At 36.0% G+C, this 26,632-nt stretch overlaps 1 protein-coding gene across 12 annotated transcripts in view; it reads left to right on the top strand.

The window, feature by feature from the left end:
* MAPK10 (mitogen-activated protein kinase 10) overlaps positions 1–26,632 on the top strand; it is a 593,666-nt gene that overhangs the window by 453,391 nt on the left and 113,643 nt on the right. For all 12 annotated transcript variants that reach the window (XM_059375288.1, XM_059375259.1, XM_059375269.1 and 9 more), the window contains one exon: positions 3,047–3,216. In XM_059375288.1, coding sequence (XP_059231271.1) covers positions 3,047–3,216 — 170 coding nt within the window. The remainder of the gene's footprint in view (positions 1–3,046; positions 3,217–26,632) is intronic.

Below are 26,632 nucleotides of genomic sequence, written 5' to 3'. Positions count from 1 at the left end.
GAAGCAGTTCTAGGGGAGGGCCAGGGATACTGTTAACCAGAGAAAACTGATCATGTCTCCTCTCAAACATTGCCAATGTTATACCCATGGATTGGCATCTAGTAGTTGTTTTATATATAGTAAATGAATTAATGAAAATGAATGAATGCAAGCAATCAGTTCCTATTCCTTTTTGTTTCCAGCACCTTTTCTTTATCTATATCATCCATATTTCAGCTACTTGTTTACTTGACTGCCTCCATGTACACAGACACCTTATCTTTTTGTTGTATCTCCAGGGCCAAACCCAGCATCTGGCACCTAATATCAATATTTGTTAGAGTAAATGATTGTAAATGTTGAGTAGAATATCTCTTCGGGTTGGTCCGAAAAAGATGTGTGAATTGTTAAATTCCCTTGATTTTTTGAATATACATTAAAATGTAGGAAGAGGAGGGCCAGCACAGTGGATTCAAGTATAATGTGAAGACTGAGACCAAGGCTAGAAAAGCAACAGGCAAGTGTGAAGGAGTAAGGTGGTACCGAGATACAGCATGACAACAGGGGTCTGGAACATAAAACATTACATGTTCAGCATATAAATGCAGTTGGAACAATGATATTTTTGAGGTGCAGAGAATAAGTGGGGGGACAAAAAGTGGATTATGTAGGTTTGATGAAGCTAGTGTGTGTTAAGAATTTTGTGGGTGGTCAGAAATAAGAACATTAAGGGATATAAAAAAGGATTAGAACATGGCAAATGAAGTCAGGCACTTCCTCCATTCCAAATTACAAATTGCAGCCTCCCTGAACAGATTTACAGTTGCCTGGTTTTTTGTTTCTGTTTTTAAGATTTATTTTGAGAGAGAAAGAGCATGCGCATGGTGGAGTAGGGGCTAAGAGAGTCTGAAGTGGACTCTGCTGATCGTGGAGCCTAGGCCGATCTCTGTCTCTCTACCCTAAGATCAGGACCTCAGCAGAAACCAAGAATCCAATGTTCAACCGGCTCTGTCACCCAGGCACCCCAATCCTGTTTTTTAATAGTCTTTAAAAAAAAAAAAAAAAGATTTATTTATTTATTTATTTATTTATTTGACAGAGAGGGAGAGATCACAAGCAGGCTGAGAGAGAGAAAGAGAGGAGGAAGCAGGCTCCTCGCTGAGCAGAGAGCCCCATGCAGGGCTTGATCCCAGAACCCTGGGATCATGACCTGAGCCGAAGGCAGAGGCTTTAACTCTCTGAGCCACCCAGGCGCCCCTGTTTTTTAATAGCCTTGTTTAATTTCCTGTTCCGTGCTTCCCAGACTTATCTCCTAGATTTCAGTCCTCTCCTTATTGTACTCATAAATCACCGGAATTTTCAGTCTTTTGTCCAAACAACCTAGATTTCCTCATCTTTAGTCCATTCTGTTCTTTGAAGTCTGTGTGTATTTGTACTGGATTGGCTGCCACCATGTGTCTTCCAGTCATGGGCTGGTGCCGGTCACGAGCATTTTGCTTGAAGTCTGTCTGGGGTTGTAAGGTCTGTGCACTAGATTGGTAAGTTTTGCCACTCAGTCCTTATAGTCCCCACTGTACTTTCCTTGTTTATATAATTTGGTGCCATCTGGCTCCCTTTCCTAGAGCATGTAGGGACACGTTACTTTGTACTTCTATTTCAGTCTTTTTATTTAGAAATGAAATGCCAAAAAATTTCTAAGGACAATGTTTTTATGACCAACCAGAGGTTCAGAGCCTGAGGAGGTCTAAATCTTCTTTCAAATTATGTTAAGAATCACATATTAAGTCAATGCATATTAAAACCATACAAAGATCTTTCTAGTTTAGATTCTGGACTCAGAACACTAAAGGCAGGGTTTTTGTTTTCATTTACTAATTAAAGCTTTGGCATAACTCAAAAGTCATGAGGTATATAAGAAATTATTCATGAATGTCCCACTCATTGCAGGACAACCCGTGTTGTTTGATAAGCTGACTAAATACAAGGCACATCTCCCACCACATGGTATACCAAAACATGCCCACAATTTCCCAAATGCCCAGGAAAGGTTAATGCCACTTCTAAAGAGAACCATTGATTTGAACTTTTCCACTTTCAATTTTTGGGATTGGGAAGGAACCCACAGAACATGAATCCTCAAAACCTGAGCAAAATTGGCAAAAAGGAGAAAGGATGACTATTGGGTAGGCATCCACTAGCGTGTGCCACAAGAAACAAGCTAGACAATATCGTATAAGGTTCTTTCTATCTATAAAGTTGGAACTATTTAATGTTACAAAATGTAATATAAGTTTATTTATGTGTAAACAATAATCATGCATAATGAAAATTCACATTAAGAATATTCATAAATCATGATTCAAAATTTTAAGGACATACTCTTCAATTGGTAAATATAATAAGGAGGAGAACTCTTAAGATCAACAAAAGATACAAAATCAAGATATTTAAATCTAAGCTTGCAAAAAATAAATAGATGTCATGTGGCATTTTAGAATGATGTTAATTTGGACTAAAACTGTTCAATGTTTAATGTAAGATAATAGCATTTTTGGTGTTATTGAGAACAAATGCAGTTAACACTATTTAATTCAAATTTACCTAATTAAAAAATAAAACTGCACATTATCTTGTATCTCATTCCTTTCTGAGAAGTGGATATAGATACAATCTCTTATCTTTTCTCCTATGATTTTATAATGGATGATTAGGAATCACCTCTGAAATTTAGCCTAGTCAATGGACCCAGTATATTTAGTACATGTTTGCTTCATAAATAATTAAATGGTTTTAATGAAACATTTCAGAAAAGATTATATAGATCTAATGTAAGATTATTTTATTATTAATAGTTTTAATATTGAAAACAAATTTTTCTATGTATTTTTCTGAGTTCATTTACTCCAGGTTATCTTACATAGATGAATACATATTTTTTATATGAAATACAGGTTTATGTCATGATGATAGAAGGCTATGAATTAGTATATTAAAAGAACATGCTTTTCTATATCTTGCTATCATTCTGATTGTTTATTTTCTCATGTTTTTGTTGTTCTTTTCACAGGGATTCGATAAACAAGTGGATGTGTCATATATTGCCAAACATTACAACATGAGCAAAAGCAAAGTTGACAACCAGTTCTACAGTGTGGAAGTGGGAGACTCAACCTTCACAGTTCTCAAGCGCTACCAGAATTTGAAGCCTATTGGCTCTGGGGCTCAGGGAATAGTTTGGTGAGTGGAATATATATACCTATTTATCTATTTATTTATTTATTTAAGTATAATTAACATTTGTTAATGTTAATGTATTTTGTTAGTTTCAGGTGTACAACGTATTCAACACTTCTATACATTACTCTGCTCATCATGATAAATGCTGTCACCATCTGTCACCAAATATTATTACAATCTTATTCACCATATTTTCTATGTTGTACTTTTCATCTCTGTGACTTCTTTATTTTATAACTGGAAGTTTGTGCTTTTAATCCCCTTTATCTGTTTCACCCATCCCCCTGCCAAGCTCCCCTCTGACAACCACCAGTTTGTTCTCTCTATTTAATAATCTGGTTTTTGGTTGCTGTTTGTCTCTTTGTTTTGCTTTTTAGATTCCACATGTGAGTAGGATGGTATTTATCTTTCTCTGTCTGACTTATTTCACTTAACTTGTCTTTTTAAAGGCACTAATGCTGTGATTGTCAACTAGCCACAAATACACACACAAACATAAATAAATAACATAATTTGAGAATTACAAGCATGATTTGTAATTCATTACCCATTTACTAAAAGTATGTACAACTTTGCTTGTCACTAGTCTTTCTACTCACCAAAAATGTCCATTACACAACAACCATGGAGAAACAAAGAAAGCCAGAGGTTTTCTATCTGTTGCTAATACATTTAGAAAATTTTATTTGGATGTTTATGAAGGTAAGAAATGAGGGGCTATGTGTTAAGATAACAAGCAAATAAAATTTGCTGCACTCTAAGAAAGTATAAATGATGTATCAAGTGTTCCTGTCACATTTAGAGTTCAATATTTAAAATTCAGTTACCTATTAGAAAAGGTGGTATTTAAAAATGTCTGTTGTACATTTCCAAAATGGAAAAATTCTGGGCTCCCTTAGTAACCATTCTCTTATGACATTTTTGAGTGGCAATCTAAAATGATGACAAATCAAAGCTTGATTACTTGTTATAAAATTCTTACAAAAGTGATGATACCAAATTGATAAGCATTTATTTTATGCAGTTTTAACTTGCAGTGTAGCCATCAAATGTATTTAGTATGAACTTATTAACATAATAATTTTCAACTTGATAGCTCATACTTGTAAGTAAAAATTTAACACATATACCATAAATATGTATATTTATTTTTGAGAAGATATTTACTTAGATCAGTACACTTATTTGTTATATAAATTACTCTTACATTAGTGATGTCCATTTGGAAACATGAACACTTTTAAAGGATGAGCTAAAGATGAAATAAACATTGTTTAAAAGTCTATTTTGGGGCACTTGGGTGGTTCACTGGATTAAAGCCTCTGCCTTTGGCTCAGGTCATGATCCCAGGGTCCTGGGATTGAGCTCCGCATCGGGCTCTCTGCAAGGCAGGGAGCCTGCTTCCTCCTCTCTCTCTGCCTGCCTCTCTGCCTACTTGTGATCTCTGTCTGTCAAATAAATAAATAGATAATCTTAAAAAAAAAAAACAAAACCAAAACACATTTTATGTATAACTTTTTTTCACTCATTTGATACAATGTAATTTTGATGATAGCAATGTGGTAGTGGAAGTGTTCATTATTTTTTAACCTTTCATTTTATATTTCATAAACAATTTTAAAATCTGGTTCACTTCCTTTTTTATTTTTTTAAGGCTTTTTTTTTTTTAAAGAAAAATGGTTCACAGTAAAATTGAGAGAAAGGTACAGAGATTTTCCATATTCCTCTATATTCCTCCTACCTCTACACATGCATAACCTCTCCCATCATCAACATTCCCCCACAAAAGTGGTACATTTACTACAGTTGATACATTGATACATCATAATTACTAAAGCCCATAGTAAACATTAGGGTTTATTCCAGGTGTTGTAATTTCTATGGATTTAAACAAATGTAAAATGATATGTATTCATTATTATGGTATCATACAGACTATTTCCACTGCCTTAAAAATTCTTTATACTCCACATGTTCATCCCTCCTTTTACTCCGAACTCCTGTCAACCATTGATCTTTTTACTGTTTCCATAGATTTTAAAGATTATTTATTTATTTGTTTGAGAGAGAGAAACCAAATGCAGTGGGGAGGAGCAGAAGGAGAGGGAGAGGCAGACTCCCTGCTTACCAGGGAGCGTGAAGCAGGGCTCCATTGCAGGACACTGAGATCATGACCTGAGCCAAAGGCAGACGCTTAACCAGGTGAGCCACCCTGGCACCTCTTTATTATTTCCATAAATTTGCCTTTTCCAGGATGTCATATAGTTGGAATCGAATAGAATATAGACTTTTTAGATTGGCTTCTTTCACTTAGTAATATGTACATCAGGTTCTTTCATGTCTTTTCATAGGTTGATAACTCATTTCTTTTTGTCACTGAATATTTCATTGTCTGGGTATGCCATAGTTTATCTCTTCACCCACTTTAAGACATCTTGGTTTGTTCCAGGTTTTGGTAATTATAAATAAAGCTGCTTTAAATATCCATATATAGGTTTTTGTGTGGACATAAATTTTAAAGTTGCACTTCATTTTGATAACAGGTTTTAAGTTTACTCTTAGTGCTTAGTGAAAATGGCAACAGTGCATGGTTGGTGCATTTCTAAATAATTTACTAGCATTTAAACCTGATTTATCAAATATACCAAAGCTTTTATTGAAATTTATGTCAATCAGTAGGTGTTTTTGCTATTAAAAACTGGAATAGTTTAATATTTTCAAAAATGGATCAAAACTTTTATTTCAAAGATATTTAGGTAAAGAAATTCTTATTATTAGTTTTTATTTATTTATTAGTTATGGTGAGGGTATGAGGTGGACCTCTTTGTGACACAAAATAATTTCTTGACATGGAAGGCAGAATAATGGTCCCGCCAAAGATGCCCAGACTCTAATCCCCCAGAATCCTTAACTATGTTATTTTATGTGGCAAGAGGGACACTGTGGATGTGATTAAGGTTAAGGGCATTAATATGGGGAGTTCATCCTGAGCTTTCAGGAGATAACAATCTAATTAGATGAGTTCTTAAAAAGTGGAAAAGAAAGGCAGAAGAGGGGGTCAGAGAGATGCAATGGGAAAGGAGAGATGAAATTTAAAACATGAGAAAGACTTGCTTTATTGTTGATGGTTTTGAAGATAGAGGATGAAAGTCATGAGTCAAAGAATGGGGTGGCTTCCAGAAGCTGGGAATGGCTATCAACTGCCAACCAACAAGAATACACAGACTGCATTAGAGTGATGTAACCACAGGGAATTGGAATCTCCCAACAAACCCAAATGAATATGGAAACAGATTCTCCTCTAGCACCTCCAGAAAGGAATCAGTCTGCTAACATCCTGACTTTAGCCTAGGCCCACATAAGGACTTTGGACCTGCAGAACTGTTAGATAATAAATTCATGTTGTTTAAGCAGTTAAGTTTGTAGAGGTTTCTTGTGCAGCAGTACTAATACAGACAGTATAATAAAGATTCTACTATTAATTTAAATGCTGTAAACCTCCTAGAGCAGGCACACTGAACTATAATGTTTTCAGAGGAAGGAATTTATGGTGCCACTGTCAATCTCCCTCAAACTATGGAATTTCTTTTTTCCTTTCAAAAATTTTTTACCGTAGGTAATATGAGACCAACTGCTAGAGGGGGATAATATGTGTTTGGGAGGGACCAGTATTAATTTGTTTATTAAATATTAATAATTTTAATTTACTTTCTACATTACAATATATGTTTATATTTTCTGCATTCCACTGGATGTCTTATATACTACCTGGGGAGTGGGAAACCCATTTAGGAAATCACTGCATTTATGATTTATGAACAACTTTCAAAATGTAATAGAAGATAAGACAAAAAAATTTTTTTGAAGAAGAGACAGAAAATGGAGAAAGCAGAGGGATTTCTGGTTATCTTTCTTCAAAGGAAAATTGTAGAACATAGGAAAGTTTTGTTACATTTCTCAGTTCATACTCATTGGGATTGTTTTATTTTCCTTTTAACAAAACTGTCACAGAAAATGAGGATACTAATGAAAGTAAGCTAATAGATTTTTAATGATTGAAATGATTGAAAAATAGACCCAACGCAACATTTTTCTCAAGAAGTTAGCAGACTGTCCCAGAAACATCTGAAAATCTACTAAAAATTTTGTGGAGTATTTTTGGGACATTTACGTCTTCTATTTCTCCTTGTATAGGGCAGAAATCACCTTAGGTCTTAGGTATACTAACTGAAATAGATTTTAATAAATAAAATGTCCTTGAGTAAAATTTTTAATCCAGTTTTACAACAAGTTTATCAGCAGGTTTGTCAGTAAGGACACCTGAATTCCAGAATGTTAGCCTTGGAGTTTCCTGGGATTATTATTAGTCTTTTGGTTTATAGCTGAGGGAAATAGAGTTAGCAAAGACCAAGATGAAAGGATAAAAATAGTATGGCATATTCCTTTTCCTTATCTTCTAGCTCGCTACTCTACTTTGTGCATAGACACCACAATTCCAGCACATTCCTTTCCCAACATGAATATAGTTGTCTCTCTTTCTCAACATAGTTTGAGATAACTTTGTTTATTTATCATGACTTAGGTTAATAGTATACTATTTCTCTTGAAGATCTATTCTTTTATTATTTTTTCCTCTCTATCTGCAGCCTTTAATTTAATTTCCTTTTTATTGCCTTTTGTCATTGGTGAGTTTATCCACCTCTCCTACATCAAATGCACATCCACTTTTAGACATGTTCCTAAAATCTACAGACCATTCCCCTGTTCATGAGCACTCAAATTTGTGTATTTTGAATGCCCCATATAATCCTGAGTATAGTGATTGGGAGATTTGGGAATTAGGAGTATCTGGGAACCTTGGGCATGGGAAGCAGACAATCTGAAATAGATAATTCATTTATTTTGGCTTATTTTCTTTAGAACAGGAATAAAACATGGAGGAACCAATTCCAAAAGAAATATTTATCATCAATTATTGTTTTTTATGTGCCACTACAAAATTTTGTGTTTGTATAATAAGGATTTTGCTTTTCAAGTGCAAATGTTGACATATTGGTACTTACGCTTGAAGTGGAATCTCATTTCTACTGTTTCAGTTACCTTAAATTTATTATTGAGTTCTTATACTTTCTTTCCTCTCTTTGGATTGCTTCACTGCTTACTTACTATCAGAAGAACAAACAGGCAATACTAAAATATCTTCAAAAGGAAATTATCACTACTATGCTATTTTTTCATTCACCATGGATAATGGACCAAAAACGTCATTATTGAAAATCATTAAATAAAATATGATGGGAAATATTTTGGAATCAATGAAAATTTTCTCCCTATTTCCTTTTTTTTTTTAAAGATTTTATTTATTTATATTTTGACAGAGAGAGATCATAAGTAGGCAGAGAGACAGGCAGAGAGAAATGGGGAAGCAGTTTCCCCACTGAGCAAAGAGCCCATGTGGGGCTCTATCCCAGGACCCAGAGATCATGAACTGAGCTGAAGGCAGAGGCTTAACCCACTGAGCCACCCAAGTGCCCCTTCCTACTTCTGAGAAAAAAAAAAATTAAGATTATCTATTATAACAGAAAGAGACAATGATTGAGCAGGGTCCAAGATGGCAGTGTAGGAAGGTTGTGAACTCACTTCCTCCCATGAACTTCCAAGTCTACACCTACATAAGGATCATTTCCCTCTGGAAAAGATCTGAAAACTAGATGAACTTTTCTCTGCAATAAAGGATAAAATGACCACATCAAGAATGGTAGATGAGTTGCGCCTGGGTGGTTCGTGGGTTAAAGCCTCTGCCTTTGGCTTAGGTCATGATCCCAGGCACCTGGGATCGAGCCCCCATCGTGCTCTCTGCTCAGCAGGGAGCCTGCTTCCTCTCTGCCTGCTTCTCTTCCTACTTGTAATCTCCGTCTGTCAAATAAATAAAATCTTAAAAAAAAAAAAAAAAGAATGGTAGATGAGACAGAGAAAAAATCTTGCAAAAACCCTACCCACAGTGCAGCAACACACAATTGGGAGGGATCTCATCCGATAAGCATATCTCCCAGAGGAGCAAAGGGTTGGTGTCCCACATCAGGCATCCTGGCCTGGGAGTTGTGCACCAGAAAAATGAAACCCCAGAATGTCTAGTTTGGAAAACCAATAAGGCTGATGTCTGGGGATCCCAAATGCCATAGGAAACTGAAATTCCCCTCTTGGAAGTCTCATGTGTGGTCATGCTCTCCCTAAGGTCCAGTGAATAAATAGCAATTTGAAAAATACTTAGAATATTGGTGAGGGAGATTCATTTGTTGATCTGAGATCATTGGGTTGAGGTGTGGGGGGCAACTGAGATTCTCCCCGGAGACAGAGGCACTGACAGATGCCATTGTTATATTCTCCACACAAATTGCTACTATAAGCAGGTAAGCTTGGACATGGAATCATGGCTGGGACAAGTTGGGGTAAGAACTTACAGCACTTGCTGAAACTAGAGAGCAGAGACAATTGCAACTCCCCCATGTTCCATGACTGGGGAAGACAAGAACAAGCAGTCATGGCATCTTTCCACACTCTACCTAAAGACAGTGCATGCACTGACAGAGTTCTCTCTTGCTGTATCACTGAAGCCTGCAAGCATGCATAAGCAAGACATTATCTTTCTGTCTTTCTGAAGCAGGCAGGCATACTCTGCCTACTAAATTCTTCAGTTGCCTTGCTAGAGCCAGGGGCATGTGCAATATACACAGGGGTCTTGATCACCTGACCATGATGGCCAAGAGGACTGGCATTCCAGAGCTCCACGGGACTGTAACAACCAGAAAGACAGCTCTTGGCAGGCCACTGCCCACAGGAAAGTATGCAGACAGCAGACTGAAACACAGCTCCTGTCTTCCTATGAAAAAGGCCTATTTACTTAGCCTGTAGCTTCAGCCTGAAGAACATGCTTCTGTTTTTTTTTTTTTTACACATTTAGAGGTCTAGGAGCAAAACCAGGGAGACACCATGCTTGTACACTCCCTTGACTTTACTGTATCTCAGTGTGACTTCCCAGAAAACATAACGTAAATATAAAAAAGAAAATAAGAAAGGAATCTAAACATAACACTAAAGAAATTCATCAAGCCACAGGGAAAAGAGAAAAAGAAGAAAGAAAGAGAAGAACTGCAAAAATGGTCAGAAAACAATGAACAAAATGGCAATCAGTAAGTATATACCTATCAGGAATTATTTCAAATGTAGATGGACTGAATTCTGCAATCAAAAGACAAAGAGTGGCTCAATGGTTCTTAAAAAAGGACATATTTAAATGCACCTGGGTGGCTCAGTCATTTAAGAGTCTGCCTTAAACTCAGGTCATAATCCCAGGGTCCTGGGATCAAGCCCCACCTTGAGCTCTCTGTTCAGTGGGGAGCCTGCTTCTCCCAACCTACCTGCTTGTGCTCTTTCTCTCTGTGTCAAATAAATAAATAAAATCATTTTTAAAAATGATACAATTTATATGCTGTCAATAAGAGTCTCACTTCAGATGTAAGGGTACACAAACTGAAAATGAAGGGATAGAAAATGATGTTTCATGCAAATGGAAACAAAATGAAAGCTGGAGTAGCTATACTCTTCTAGACAAAATAGACTTTAAAATAGACCATAATAAAAGATGAAGAAGGACATTATATAATGATAAAGGGGTCAGTCCAATAAGATAAAACAGGTATAAATATATATGCACCCAATATTGGAGCACTAAATATGTAAAACATACCAATGGACCTAAAGGGAGAAACTGACAGCAATACAATAATAATGGGGGATTTTAACACTCAACTTTTCTCAGAGGATGGATCAACCAGACGGAAAATCAATAAGGAAGCATCAGCCTTAAATGACATATTAAACCAAATAGACTTGACTTATTTATAAAACATCCCACCCCAAAGCAGCAGGATACATATTCTTCTCAAGTCCATGTGGCTCATTCTTGAGAATAGATGACATATTAGGTGATAAAACAAGTTCCAAAAAGTTCAAGAAAATTAAAATCATATCAAGCATATTTTATGACCACAGTAATATGAAACTAATTGTCAATTACAAGAAGACAACCGGAAAAACAGCAAATATGAAGAGATAAAACAATATGTTACTGAACAACTGTAGGGGTCATAGAAGAAGTTAAAAAATAAATAAAAAATACCTAGAGATAAAAGAAAACAAGATATACCAAAATAAGATATACCAAATAAGATATACCAAAATCTAGATGATGCGGCAAAAACAGTTGCAAGAGGAAAGTTCACAGTATTCACCTAAAGACATGAAAGAAATCTCAAATAAACCCTCCAACACACAAAAATCTGGGACAGGAGAGCTTCATTGGGTTAATACTACCACATAGTTAATACCTATCCTTTCAAACTCTTTCAAAAAATTGAAGAGGTTGGAAATCTTTCAAATTCATTTTACATGGACAGTATTACCCTGATACCCAAACCGGAGTAGAACATCACAAAAAAAGAAAGTTACAGGCCAATATCCTTGATGAACATAGATGGAAAAATCCCAACAAAATATTAGCAAACTCAATTCAAACAGAGATAGACAAATGCTTCATGACTTCACTTGTATGTGGAAATAAAACCTGGACTCACTGATGCAGAGAACAGATTGGTGTTCACCAGAAGAAAGAAGGTTTGGGGGATGGGCAAAATGGGTGAGGGGGATTAAGAAGTACAGACTTCCAGTTATAAAATAAGTAAGTCATGGGAATGTAATATACAACATGGTGAATATAATCAATAACACCGTATTAACTTTGTAATGTGACAGATGGTAACTGAACTTATTGTGATGACCATTTTGCAATGTACATAAATGTCAAATCAATATGTTGTACACTTGAAACTAACATAATATTGTATGTCAACAATACCTGAATAAATTTAAAAAAAGAAGAAGCAATGATTCTGCTTCTCCATGTGAACAAAGAAGTCCTCTGTACCTTCCTAGGTGTAATATTATAATCTAGAAGATGCTTTTTTAACAACAGTGGTCCAATGCTAGATGAGCAAATATTTCAGAACATTTTTCTAATCATCAGAAGAGGATTTCATTAGGGTTGTTTCTACTACTCGTGCCAGAACAAAAAAAGAACATAGGAACAAATCAGCAGAGAGTTTACTGTCTTCTATCACTTCCATCCTGCTGTTGCTTGTCAAGCCAAGAAACATTTCTGTTTTCTCTATTTCTTTCTCCAAAGATGATTCAAACTGACAATGAAAATGGTGGCAAAAGCCAGCAACCAAGATTTTAAGTAAAGTAGACTTGCCAAGGTTGGTCGGCTCTTTAACTAAAAAGAGCTGATTGTACAGTTTAAATGACAAGAATTAAAACCATATTCTTTCTGTTCTTGGACTTGTTCTCCTTGTCATCTTCTTATAATCAGCTTGTAAGCAGTACCAATCCAATTTTGCAAGGTGATCTTTTATAGGATATTTATATCAAAGATGAAAGCTTAATACTGACTAAAGCAGAGACTGTGTGGCTTATAAAAACTCTGTGCCTAAAAAATTAAATATTTAGAAATAAGATGATACATTTTATGTTAACTAAACTTTTATGAATTCCAATTAGAGCTAGAGATAGAATTTAATTAGAGTTGAAATAATTGTATTGATAAGATGCACTGGAAATACCCAGTGTATTAATTTATCTTAAATTGGATATATCCATATATTTATATACATAATATATAACCAATATATAATTTATAATACATATTATATGTATATATACATATATAAAGCATACTTATTAATCCAATGGATTCATTTATCTCAATCGAAAAATGCCAGAAACAGAGAAACACACATGAATTTCGTACATATATATGTGTGTGTGTGTATATGTGTGTGTATATATATATATATACACTTCTGTTTTTCCACAAAAATCCAAAAAATCCTTTCTGGTGAATGTCCTTCAATTAGTGATCTACAGCAACAAAATCCTATGTAGGTAAACAATCTAAGATATAAGTTGCCAGGCATGTTCAACAGAACCTTGGGTGTTAATGTATTCCTGTTTTCTTACCTTCCTTTGATAAGTGGACATTGGTGAATAGAGATTCACCAATGTGATAGACATTCCTGGCAATGTCCTCTCATCTTAGTCAAGTTGTTAGACTGACTAAAGGGAGGTCTAAAATTCCTGTACTAGGGAATGTACAGGGAATGAAAACAGTCCATAAGTGGGGCAACTAGGTGGCTTAAATGGTTAAGTGTCTGCGTTCAGCTCAGGTTATGACTTCCGGGCCCCGGATCGAGCCCCATATTGGGCTCCATGCTCAGCACGGTGTCTGCATCTCCCTCTCCCCCCCACTTCCCCTCCCCAACTCATGCTCTCTCTCTTAAATGAATAAATAAAATCTTAAAAAAACCCAAACCATTCCATAAGGAACACTGTGGTGTAGGAAAGGACGTTGTCACAGCATTTTATCTAGTAAGCCCTTCCTTAGCCCAGCGTTTCGTACTGCAGGTCATCTTGTGTAGATACACATGGTTTAAATCTTGTTTATTCCCGAGTACGATTTGAAGATGAAAAACATAGATGTGACTTGGTATCTACCCAACATATAAGGGACTTGGGGAGTAAGGGATCCCATGTACCTCAGAGTAGAATATTGATAATGTGACAAATCAAAACCACTCCCAAAGGAGTGTGTTATGGACTGCAGAGTTCCCCATGCCTTAGTAGGAGTGCAGAAGGACAGGGCTTTTCTTTGTTGTTTGTTTTATTTTTGTTTTTTTAAATTGTGGACCACAATTTGAATCTTTGACTTTCTACTTCTACATAGTACTAGTAGGTAGAATCACTGTGGGTAAGTCAGAGAACTCATCAAAAACTAAACTGGATACAATGAAGCAGCAGAATCAAGCACGAAACAAACAAACAAAAAAATCTTTGAATTTTTCAGAAGCGCAAAAAAATTTCTGGTAATAATGCCAAGTCAAGTCATATTAGTAAAGCAATTGCTGTCCATGGAAACTTCTTCAAATAATAATAGCCTCTAAGTACTGGAAAATTGGCTTATTGTAGGCCCTCTCTTTTTAATGTATTCATTTTTATTAAAGAAAAAGACACTCTTGAGTCACTGACACTTTTAACAGCTTTTCTAGTCTTGGTGATGAATTGGAGCTATTCCTTCTATACACTGATTTAATCATCTTTGAACTAATAGCACAGTTTTTCTTTTTGTTTTTTTTTTTAAATGGCTTGTGAAGTTTAGGGAATATTTGTAAATAGTACCAGAAAAAAAAAAGAGATAGAAACTTAGTAATATTAGGGCACATGATGCAAAGATAATCTATATCTGTTTATTGCTGATTATGATTAGGAAGGAAATTAATTACATAAATTATTTGAATTCTATAAAATATTTACACATTTAAATATTATCAATTCAACTATAGATACTTTAAGATATCTTATATTGTCATGTTTTGTCTTTATAGTTATAAATATACTTACACTTCAAGATAATTGGATTTACCATTGTATTTCGTCAATGATTGTATTTAAATTTATCTCTAAGACCTTGGTTTATGCGTCTGTAAAATGGGGATAATATTTATCTTACAGGACTCAAAAAGATAAAATTAAGTATAAGAAATTATCTTAAATCTGATATTATCATGACCTTAATTTTTTAAATTTATTTTTTCAAGGTTTTATTTATTTATTTGAGAGAGAGTGAGAGAGAGAGGGGCAGAGAGAGTGAGAGCAGCATGAGCAGAGGGAAGGGTGGAAGGAGAGGGAGAGGCAGACTCCCACTGAGCAGGGAGCCCCACTCAGGGCTGGATCCCAGGACTCTGAGATCATGACCTGAGCAGAAGGCAGACACTTAACAGACTGAGCGACCCAAGCACCCCTTGCTGTGACTTTTAATAGATTCAAGGATGGTAGACTTAATGTTACTTTTTTTAACCAGTGGAAGATTGCAAAAGGTCAATTTACATAATCCAGGAAGATGGCTGATTGTACCAGCTACATTATTATCAAAATGTGCATATTATATTCACATTATAGTTGAGAACATGGGATTTAAAAAATTACTTTACTAGTACTCCATAAGTGAGTCTAGCAAAGAAGCATCTGAACATTTTTGTTCCTATCTTGCATTCTGAGCTCCAGTTAACCGAGATTATTTATAATATCTTTACAAGTTTTAAATATTAGTTTTTAAATTTGTAACATGACTGCAGAGACCCAGCTAACCATCTTTAAGCAGACTTCGGATAGAAGAGTTTTGTGATTATGAGGTTGAAGGTGTGAAGAAAAATGGGTAAAATCATCCAGAGGATTTCCTGAAGTATCAGACTTCCTGTGTAACACAAAAGACATGGGATCAGTGGGTCCTGAATGATGATTTTATTTGGTTTCTGGACACATCACTCACAGTCCTATTGTACATTTCTTAGAGATCCTAAAAAACCATTTTGCTAAATGATGTGGTTTTAGTCACACATTTCCAATTAGCCCATGACCAATGGAGATGACTGCTTTGATCCACATCTGGAATAGCATCACATTTTGTATCCCTGTTTTTTTCCATTAATTTTACAATTTAGACCCTTAATTGCAACCTTCTCAATATAAGGAGCAGTGAGCTTCAAATATTGCCTTTATATTGGTAAGAGGCATGAAGCTGCAGTGGTCTGTGCAATAGGACAGAAACGGTATTTTTTACCCCCAATTTTGCCTTTGGGTCCTTTTGCATTTCACGATCCTGTACATACTTCCTGTATTTCTTAATTGATGGTTAATATTTATGAATTTTTTTTCCTTCATAGAGAAAATGTGGTATTTTCAGAAAATATGAGTAGAAGTTCAATTGCAGAATGCTTACAGAAAAAAAATTATGTAAGATCCATATTTCTGCATATTAGCCATTAAGTATGTATGTGTTCATACATATATAATGGCCCGTGTAATAATTAAAACTGAAGGGTTTGGTAGTTTAAAATCTTAAAAATTATATTTGGTTTTTAGAATATAGTATGGACATTTATTCCGAATCTGTCATTTTTCAGTAAATTTGTAATTAATTTATATACCTGTAATAAAAAAACTGATAGCAAGGGTTTGAAGCCCAGAAGCATTTTTCCTGGTAGAGGGGCAAAACAGTCATTTAAATTTCCATAGACAATTATTTACTTACAGATGATTCAGTCTTCTCTGTAAATCATGTGTTGATATAAACAATCAGGAAAAGTAATTAGCAAACACATTTATTTATTTATTTTTCAGTTTCTACTTTAATCCCAAAGATTAAATGACTAAGTAAGACTGATTCTTAATTCTCTTAAGGACCTATTCTTCTAGGGCTTCAGTAGATTATTTTCATTGCAAAAATAAAATTGGTTTATGGCCCATGTTCTATTCATGCATCTCTAGATGCGTAAATCCTGGTTAATTGTTAGGATTAAAGTGCATCCATGGTTATATTTAAAAAAAAACAACAACCATAATTTAAATATAAATACCTAAAGGCTTATTCCTGCACTATCCAGTGCATCTTAAAGAGCCAATGTTCCTTATAAAAAGGAAGCCAAGTCTTCAGTTAAATTATGCTAAAATAGCAGATGGCAATTGCTTTTCCTCAGATTCCAGAAATCATTCTCTTTTACTGCTCTATTCTATCTGTAGGAAAGACAGCTAAAAACAAACAAACAAAAAACCAACAGAAGAGCAGGTAGATGTTATAAATATTATAACTAAAAATACTAAGGATTCGAGGAACTTTTTATAAAGCTCAGAAGGAAGGTAATTGGCCCCTTTCTCTACAGTCATGCTCCTGGCCCATTTCAGCCTCACATTCTGTTTATAGAGTCTGAGTTGTCTTACTAATCATGGCTTTGAATGCGGGAGCTGAGGACAAATGAAGACATCTTTTGGTTTGGAAATTTGAGTGACAGCCCTATCATTTCCTTGTTCCACTCTCTACTCTGGGTTAGTTAAATTTATTTAAAATATTTGACTTGTCAAGTGAGTTTCATTTTACATGTCCAAAGTTATGAATCGAGACTTGAACAGTTGCAGTTTAAGCTTCTCTCTATGATGGGGGAATCTAAATCACTATCAGAGAGGGAATTTAGCCACTTCATTTGGACATGGGTTTTTTTTAATTTAAAGACACATACTTTAAAATTCTCTTAGCTATGATCTTCCTCATCTTTATTCACCTTTATTTTTTATCATTAAAATATTTCCAGGATGCCTGGGTGGCTCAGTCAGTTAAGTATTTCCCTTCAGCTCAGGTCATCCCAGGATCCTGGGACTGAGCCCTGCATCTGGCTCCCTGCTCAGCAGGGAGTCTGCTTCTACTGCCTGTGCATGCTGTCTTTCTCTGACAAATAAAAAATAAAATCTAAAATAAAATATTTTCCACAAAAGATTTTAATATGTCCATTCATAAAAATCAAGATTTTACTCCTAAACCAGGGAGATAAAATGCCAATAACATTTAAAATTTGTTTTCCTTTGGGTTCACCTAGGATTGGAAAATATGGTTGGGGAACAAGTGCTCTAAACAAGGACATGTGGATGAAGGAGCATGTGGGGGCCACCCTCCACCCTTTACCCAGAGGAGTGGCCTTTTCTTAGTTTCACACCAACCACGGGTCTAGTGGCTGATCCAGAATAAATGAATTTTAGATTTCCAGGTGGCCAATGAGAGAAACTCAAATAAGCTAGCAAAAATATAAGTTAGAGAATAACTATTATTGCAAAAATGTAGCAAACCTAGAATATCAAATAATTGACTGTCACAGAGGTTTAAGGTGCCTAAGAAAATGGAAAAAATCAGGGAGCAGAGGAAAACTGTAAGCCAAATTGTCACCTTAACATAGTCCCTTCTTCTACCTCCTTTTTCTCCCTGCATCTCCTTAAGGGCAGGAATCTTTCAGGGCCTCCCTGTTCTCTGAGCCTGGCATTCTCCTGTTAGATTACTTTTTTCCTCTTTAGCTTGGAACGGGGAAAATGATTTTCAGAGACAGTCTCAGATGCTCTCTGTGTTCTTCCCTCTTTGTCCTCTGAAGCTCCCTGTTTTCTAAACCTCCATTCAGATCAGTCCAACTGGCTGTTTTCTGTGCTGCTGGAAGGCAGAGCTCAGCTTGTGAAATCGCATAATCATGCTGATTTCCTCCATTATAACTTTATGAGCTTCATCCTCAGCTGGGCCCTGGTTGCTGCTTAGCAATCCTTTTACTTATGTGTCTCATCAGCTCCCTATCTCATTTCCCATGGTGGCTGTTATAGTCCTTTTACAACCATCATCGCCAGCTCCCAATTCCACTTCTCCCGCCCCAATTTTTGCAGAAGGCTTTACCTCCTACTTCCTGGAGAAAACAGATGTCCTTAGGCCTGTGAGCTCCCAATTTCCTTTTCTACCTCCTAGCTCTGTCATCTGTGGTCTTCTCTGCTTCTCCACGAGGAGCTCCCGGAGGAGGCTGGGCGCCAGCTGTGTTCTCAATTCCATCCTCTCCCCCTGGGACCTATGAGTTGCTCTTTATCTTGTATCACCTGCCTCCTGTCTTCCAGTATCTTCTCCCCTGCTTACCAAAGTCCTTCCAATGAATTCTCATGTAAAAAGAAAAGTTATTTAGGATGTTCCTGCCCCTCAAATTAGCTCTCCGAGTCTCCGGCATCATCAAAATTCTGAATACAGTAGTCTGAATTTAGTGTCTCTACATAGAACTATAATTCCTTGAGTGGAGTAGGATGCTATGGAAAAGGCTATCGTGACCCCCTAAATCATTAATCCATTGATTAATTCCTTTTTCAGCTCCTATTTTCTACTTCTCTGTAAGTTGGGAAATGTTCAATATCATCAAATTCTTCTTGAATGTCTGTCTGCCCTTGATTTTCAAGCTGGAAATTTTCAAAATCTGCCCTTTGTTTTGAATTGGATTAACTGCTCAGTGCATAAAACACAGCATGACATGGTGGTTAAGAATGTAGACTCTGAAACTAGAGTAGAATGTAGACTCTATCCCTGGCTAGGATCCTGGCTCAATCTTATTAGTGTGTGATCTCAGTTATTTCACCTGAAGAGAAGTCTGGTAGAAATATGTACTTACAAGGTTGTTAAAACACTCTAAATGGGTTAATATTATGCTTGGCTTGAGTAAATAGTCAATACATGTTGGTTTTCATTAGTGTTACCTAACCTGAGTCATGGCCAGTTTCTAAGAGATTGGTTACATAGAGAAAAATTTTTTATAGTTCAATGTGCAGAAAGACAATGAAATAATCTAATCCAAATCTCCTGAAGGCAAGGCTGGAATCAAGAGCCAGAGCAAAATGAGCTAAAGAGGAAGGTACTACTTCCAAACTCTATTTAGAGGGAGATTTGAAGTGAGAGATGGAAGCAGATTTCAAGAACCAGGAGAGAACTGGATCAAAGTAGAAGAAGTTTGGGAACAATGAATCTAAGACAAACAAAAAATCTAAGACATTGTTTATAGAATAAAGTTGTTCATGGAATAAAATTCAGAATTTTTGTTTTTTTCTTAAAGATTTTACCTATTTATTTGACAGAGAAAGACACAGTGAGAGAGGGAACAGGAGCAGGGGGGAGTGGGAGAGGGAGAGGGAGGCTCCCTGCTGAGCAGGGAGCCCAATGCAGGGCTCGATCCCAGGACCCTGGGATCAGGACTCAAGCTGAAGGTAGAGGCTTAATGACTGAGTTACCCAGGCCCCCCTGAAATTCAAATATTTTAGAATGGCATACTGGTCAATGTTCCCAAATGTGCTGGCCGCTTTTTTGCTTCTGGTATATATGTGAAGATATTTTCCCCCACCTGAGATGGTCTTGACCTGTTTGTCATTCTACATGGGAAAATGCTGCTTATTTCAGTTTTCAGCTGTAAGTTTACCAAGTTTGTGAAACCTTAACTAGCCTCTCCTACTGCTTAGCAAATGTAATTACTCTCTTTATCTGCATTGACATAACATACTATATTTTCATCTCTTTTGGCACTATTCATATTTTTATTGCTATTTAAGTCTACATCTGTTGTTGGATCATGAATCTCCTTGAGATAAAAATCCTGGCTAATTCATCCTTTCAGTCTCAAGACACATAATGGAAACACCTTAAATAGTGGATGTTGCATATTCAATCCATCAATACTCTAATGTGTATATCTATGTCTGTCTGTCCATCTGTCTATCAGTCTATCTACTGTTATTAAATAGTATGTCCTTCTAATTTCAAGATTAAACCAGATATAATCAGAATACTTCAAATAGAGACTATCATCAACTCTATGAAATACAAATGCAACTATTAATGCAATAATTAGAATAATTTTACTTTCCCTAATAATTATGCCTTGAGCTAATCTAAAGAATGAGCTAGCAATACCACAGTTGATTTTTCAAATCATTTACTAAATGCTATACCAACTTGTATTTGATCTGATAATATTGAATAAGACAAATGGCAAGTTCTAAAAGAATCATTAAAAGCACAATTCAAGGACTTGATGAAAAGTCACTAAAAATATTCTTCCATTTTTTCATGTCTGAATGTGAAAGAGATAACATAGTCACCTTAAATTAATATTTAAGGCAATCACACAGAAAGTATTTAGGGTTATAAGGTTGGAAAATCAGACATGAATGCCACTGATACAGCTAACGCCAATATTGGGGATATGTTTATCAGTACTGTTCATGTGAGAAACATTACTGGAATAAGGGGAGAATGACTAGGCTTCATAAAGTGAAGAAGATGTAAAATATGGTAGTTGTTTAGATTCATTGCTTATAAACCTGAAATACAGAAAAATGAAGGAAAACAAAAAAAAATGTGATCTCATCCCTGTAGTCACTCATTAATTCATTTTCATTCAATGAATATTTATTGAGTGACTGATTCACAGTAGGCATTGTGCTATGTCATAAGGATATAAAACCGAATAGACAGGGTCAATGATCCTGCCACCTATCCAGTCAAGAGGCGGATATATAAACATATTAATGCCATTGCTTTTCTTGGGCTAACTCCTTCACATCCTTCAATTCCTATACATTAGAATAATTCTGGTGCCTATAATAAATTGACCAAAAAATCCAATAGGGGATCCAGTAGAAGTTTATTTCTTTTTCTTCAGGTTGGGGAGAGGTAAATGACTGGGTGATGGGAAGGTGTCTACACCATTCAGTGATGTGAGGAGCCAGGCTGATGAAGACTGCCACCTGTGGCATCCAAGGTCTCCAAACAGCAGATGACTATAAAATCATGGAGGGACCTTTATTGGGTGGGCCTGGAAGTGGTGTGTTTCCTGTCTGCTCGCATTCCACTGGCTAGAACTTCGTTATATGGCCACTTCTAGTTGTATAGGAGGCTGGAAATGTCATCTAGCTGTGTGGCCAAGAAGAGGAGGAGGACTCGGGTTTGGAGTCTTTGTCCTATGTAAATGTTCATCATTCCCCCAAATCCAAGGTCAGTGCCCATCTGATATGTTCCCACCTCACCCTGTACTTTCTTTGTGAAATCATCATCACACTAGCTTTACATTGTTTTATTTCCTACTAGATATATACTCCTTACAAGCAGAGACTGTGAGGCTTGCCCCCAATTTTATTTCTACAGGTTAACAAAGCTCCTGGCACAGAGCAGGCACTTAATATTTATTGCTGTAAACTCTTCATCTCTTGTTCACTCCCAGCTCACACTGGCTTCCACTTCTGTGCACACCACTGTAGGATGGCCCTCGTTGTTACCAGTAACCAAATGCCAGAGCTATCAAGGACTCATTTGTCTCCATCTTATTTGATTTGTCACTTGCTACTTCACTTTGATACTCTTTTCTTTAGGTTTTGCCTCTGAATTTTTCAGTTTTACTTTTTCAGTTCTTGTGCAGATTCCTTTCTGTGAAGTTGGCTTTCAAAGTTGAGGTCTTGGTTGTTAAGTGATTGCATTGTCATGGGTAAAGGAGAGGATATGTTTTTAAAAGACAGGAAAGCCCAGGTACCCCAGCAGAGAGGAAACGCGGATGCTGGAGAGTAAGAGAGGAGATGGAGACAGAGGTACAGGAACACAGAGGAACAACAAGAAACAGATGACAGATACACAAAAAGAAGAGGAAGAGAGGAGTTAGAGATACACAAGGACAGAGCAGGGAGTTGACAGACACCCAGAGAAAAACAGAGGGAGACAGAGAGACAGAAGATATCAGAAAAGGAAAGCATATTTGTTAGAGAACAATTTCTGAGAAAGTAGGAAGATCCTAATGGGATTAGCTTTGAAAAGAGGCAATAATTCTCCATGGAAGAGCAAAATTGAGAAAACGTCTTTTCTTTTGTTTACAATGAACTGTGTTTGATATAACATTTCTTCACTGATCGTGCTTTACTCTCAAATAGTGGTGGAAATTTGAATGGAAAAAGAAGTCTTTTGACTATGCAGCTACATATGAAAAGACAATTGAAAGGAAAAAGTAAATGAATGTTAGAGAAGAGCATTAGTCACAGAGCAAATCTTACAAAATTGCCACTTCTGTGTCTTTCTACTTTGAGGAGGATGAAACTCATCAGTCGAAGTTATCATTATCATTGATACCTTTTCATTGATACCTTTTCTTTCGGTCAATATGGTAACAGGTAGGGAGTAGAAATGTAGACTCAGCCACTATGTCCGTAGTGTACACCTTACCTAATGGTGTTCATAGATCTTTGTATCTTTTATAGCTCATTATTGGTTTAATATCTACTTTCATTTCTTTTGTCCCCAAAGCAAACATGATGTTTCTAGATCAGAGACAGAATATTGTTACAGCAGTAACTGCATTGGTTACCTATGACCCTTCTCCCCTTTCAGGGCTATGTTATCAAGGTCAGATGTTACATGTATATGCAAGGGGGGTTTTGCACTACCAAGAAGAAATTATGAATCAGTTTGTATAGAAACTGCTACACAGCTGCCAACTTCTCTTTCTGAGAGATTGAGAGAGAGAGAGAGAGAGAAAGAGAGAGATCAAATATCCCCAGAATGAATAGATCTTTTCTGGGAAAAGAAAGGAAAGATCCTTCTTTTATAATCCCTTGGAAGGTAAACAGATGGTTCTGGGATTCATCTGCTTTGAAATAAACACATTTCTCTCTGGAAGTCTCTATTTATTCATTGTTTAAGCCCAAGATATGTCCTTTATCTATTTTTTTTAAGATTTTATTTATTTGAGAGAGCAAGAGAGAGGGAAAGAGAGCATGAGGGGAGGGAGCAAAGGGAGAAGGAGAAGCAGGCTCCCCACTGAGCAGGAAGCCCAACAAGGGACTGGATCCCAGAACCCCAGGATCTTGACCTGAGCTGAAGGCAGATGCTTAAATGACTGAGCCACCCAGGCACCCCCAAGATTTGTTCTTTAGCTGTGTTCCAGTTTTCTTTGCTCAGGAAGCCCTTATGGTGCAGAAACTTTAAAATACCTCTATAAGGTATATACCATTATTTACATGAATAATATAAAATTCCATCCTTACAAAGTAATAACATTTCTGGAATCAAATAACCTTGTAAAATGGTTGTTTAAAAATAATTTTAAAATAATGGTTGTGTCATAAAAGCATTTTGTTTTTAACAACTTTCATTTAACTAGAATGCAAGATCTTTTAATATTTTAATTAAATCAATTCATAAGTACATATGGTGTGACTATATATACATACTTTTTCTGTGTACATAAAATAACCCTTTTAAACACACTAATAGGAAAGGGACCAGTAATTCAGTACCTCTTCTACAGAAACCTTGCTAATTCCCATTGTATGCACTCAAAGAATATTTAATACCAACTTCATTTGGAACACAATAATAGCACAAACAATAGAGTTGAGATTCAATGCTATTTTCATCCTATCTCTGAAGAGCTTAGCACCTGAAAAACATTTTCCTTGGTTATCAAAATGCATGCCAATAAAGAATCTTAAAGATATGAATGTCTGTTTCCTCATAGTGTAATGATTTGCCTTGAAGTCAGGACCCACATTAACTTCACTCTATGCCATTGAATTTGTAATTTATTTATCAACTAATAAGTTTTAGGCACCATGCTAGAACCTGAAACTACTGTTACGAACAAAAGTAGATGGGGTTCTCCCTCTCTTTCCAAATTTTTGTCTAGTAAATAGGATCCAGTTATAGATATCTGTGTGAAATATGATATACCCCTAACAAAGATACGCAAAGTACAGTGGCTTAAACACTTCTCTTCCCCATTAAAGTCCGAGTTGCTGCATAGTTCCAGGGGATATGGCAATTTTGCTTTGCAAGGTGACTCAGAAATACAGGCATCTTGCTAAAGTTATTCTTGCCTACATGCCAAAGTCACTAGGGTCACATTCCAATTTGTGGGAAGAGATAAATAGTAAGTGGGAAGCAAGCAACCTATCTGTAAGCATATGACCCAGAAGTCGAACATTTCTGCTTTCATCCATTATCCTGAACTTAATCACAAGGTTACATCTGGCTCTAAGGGATGCTGGGAAATACGTTTTCTGCTGACCGCCATATGCCTATCTAAACTGGGGAGGTTCTTATAACTATGAAGAGGAAGAGGATGGATTTTGGAAAAACTGAAGTTTCTGAAATAGTAAGTTTTCTGTATCTGGATCTGATAACTGATACCCAGTCCCTTTTCTTGTTCATCAGACTTTGCTTTGTGGGTCCTTCCTCAAGTCAGTTTTTAGTTTGTAGTTCTTGATCCCTCTGGTCCTTAGCTATGTCCCAGCCCGCTGCATTATGTGGATTAGGGCCAACTGATTCTCAGGAAATGCCACAAGGTAACATAAGTTATACAATAAGTAAATGGATTAGTGTCCTGCTAGTCTGATGCAATCGTCCTGTCTGTCTCTTTCAGCCTGTTTTCCCAAAATCTTTCACACTGTCTGGAACACAAGTGGTACTGAAAAAAATCTTTGTTGAATGAATAATGAACAAATGAATGCCATATGTTATGGTAGTGGCTCTGACTTACATTCTTTTTTCCCTCTTATTTTACTTTTGTTTAACTCTGCAAATCACACTACTGGGGACAGAGAGAGAACCAGGAGTAGGGCTTTTAATCTGGCTCTGAATGTTTTCAGGATAAAAGTTATTGTCACATTTCTTTAATCTTCTCTTTGATAGCTATCCAAAATATTTGAAGTTGGTCGTATAGTTTAAAGTATTATAGAAAAGAATACAAATGTAATCTTATTGCCTATTTTACAGACAGAATACTGGGGTCCAAACTGAGAATGTTTGACAGTTGTCATATGAGTTATTCATATTAGAAGCTTTGACTTTCAATCCATTGCTCTTTTTAGTATTGCATTTTAAAATTTTCGGTGCCCTATACCAGATACATCCGAGGTTCATAATCAGGTCAGCTGCCTTTAAATTAAATGCATAGTCTTCCTTAGTAGTTCTCAAAGCATGGTTCCTTGGCGGTAGCAACAGCATCAGACTTTCCTGGGAATTTGATTGAAATGCAAATTTATGCCTCTCACCCCAGAGGCAGAAACTCAGAAACCCTGGGGCCCAAGTTCAACAATGTATTTTTTAACCAGCTCTCTGGGTGATTCAGATGCTCACTCAAGTTTCAGAGCCACTGTCTTGTATTGATAGGACAGCACACAGCATGTATTAAGACATTGTCTTAAATGATGTAGATTCCCATAACCAACGCTAACAATCATGGAGAACCTACAAAGTGCCACACTGCTAGATGCTATATGTACCTATGCTCATTTAATCATCACAAGAGTCTGGAAAATTGTTATTACTATGAGTTTTATAAATGAGATAATTAAGGCTTTAGAGAGGTCAGTCATTTTCAAGCTCCTCCCCCCAAATCACCAAAATTACATAATTTGAAATTGGCAAGGATGAGATTTTTAAACTCCTATTGTCTAACTCCAGTAATCATGAGTTTTCTAAAGCACTGCTTTAAAAAATACACTGGATTATAATTTATTCATTGAGAGGTATGGAAAATAAGAATATTTGATATTTGAAACATAAAGTTTTCAGGACCATGAACTGCTTTCAAATTTTCTCTAGGTATAATGTATTCATTAAAATGCTACTTTGTTTATAAATGAGATAATTAAGGCTTTAGAGAGGTCAGTCATTTTCAAGCTCCTCCCCCCAAATCACCAAAATTACATAATTTGAAATTGGCAAGGATGAGATTTTTAAACTCCTATTGTCTAACTCCAGTAATCATGAGTTTTCTAAAGCACTGCTTTAAAAAATACACTGGATTATAATTTATTCATTGAGAGGTATGGAAAATAAGAATATTTGATATTTGAAACATAAAGTTTTCAGGACCATGAACTGCTTTCAAATTTTCTCTAGGTATAATGTATTCATTAAAATGCTACTTTG

The sequence above is a fragment of the Mustela nigripes genome, chromosome 1, assembly GCF_022355385.1.
Source record: "Mustela nigripes isolate SB6536 chromosome 1, MUSNIG.SB6536, whole genome shotgun sequence".
Taxonomy (NCBI): domain Eukaryota; kingdom Metazoa; phylum Chordata; class Mammalia; order Carnivora; family Mustelidae; genus Mustela; species Mustela nigripes.
This window is presented reverse-complemented; position numbering and strand designations above follow the sequence as displayed.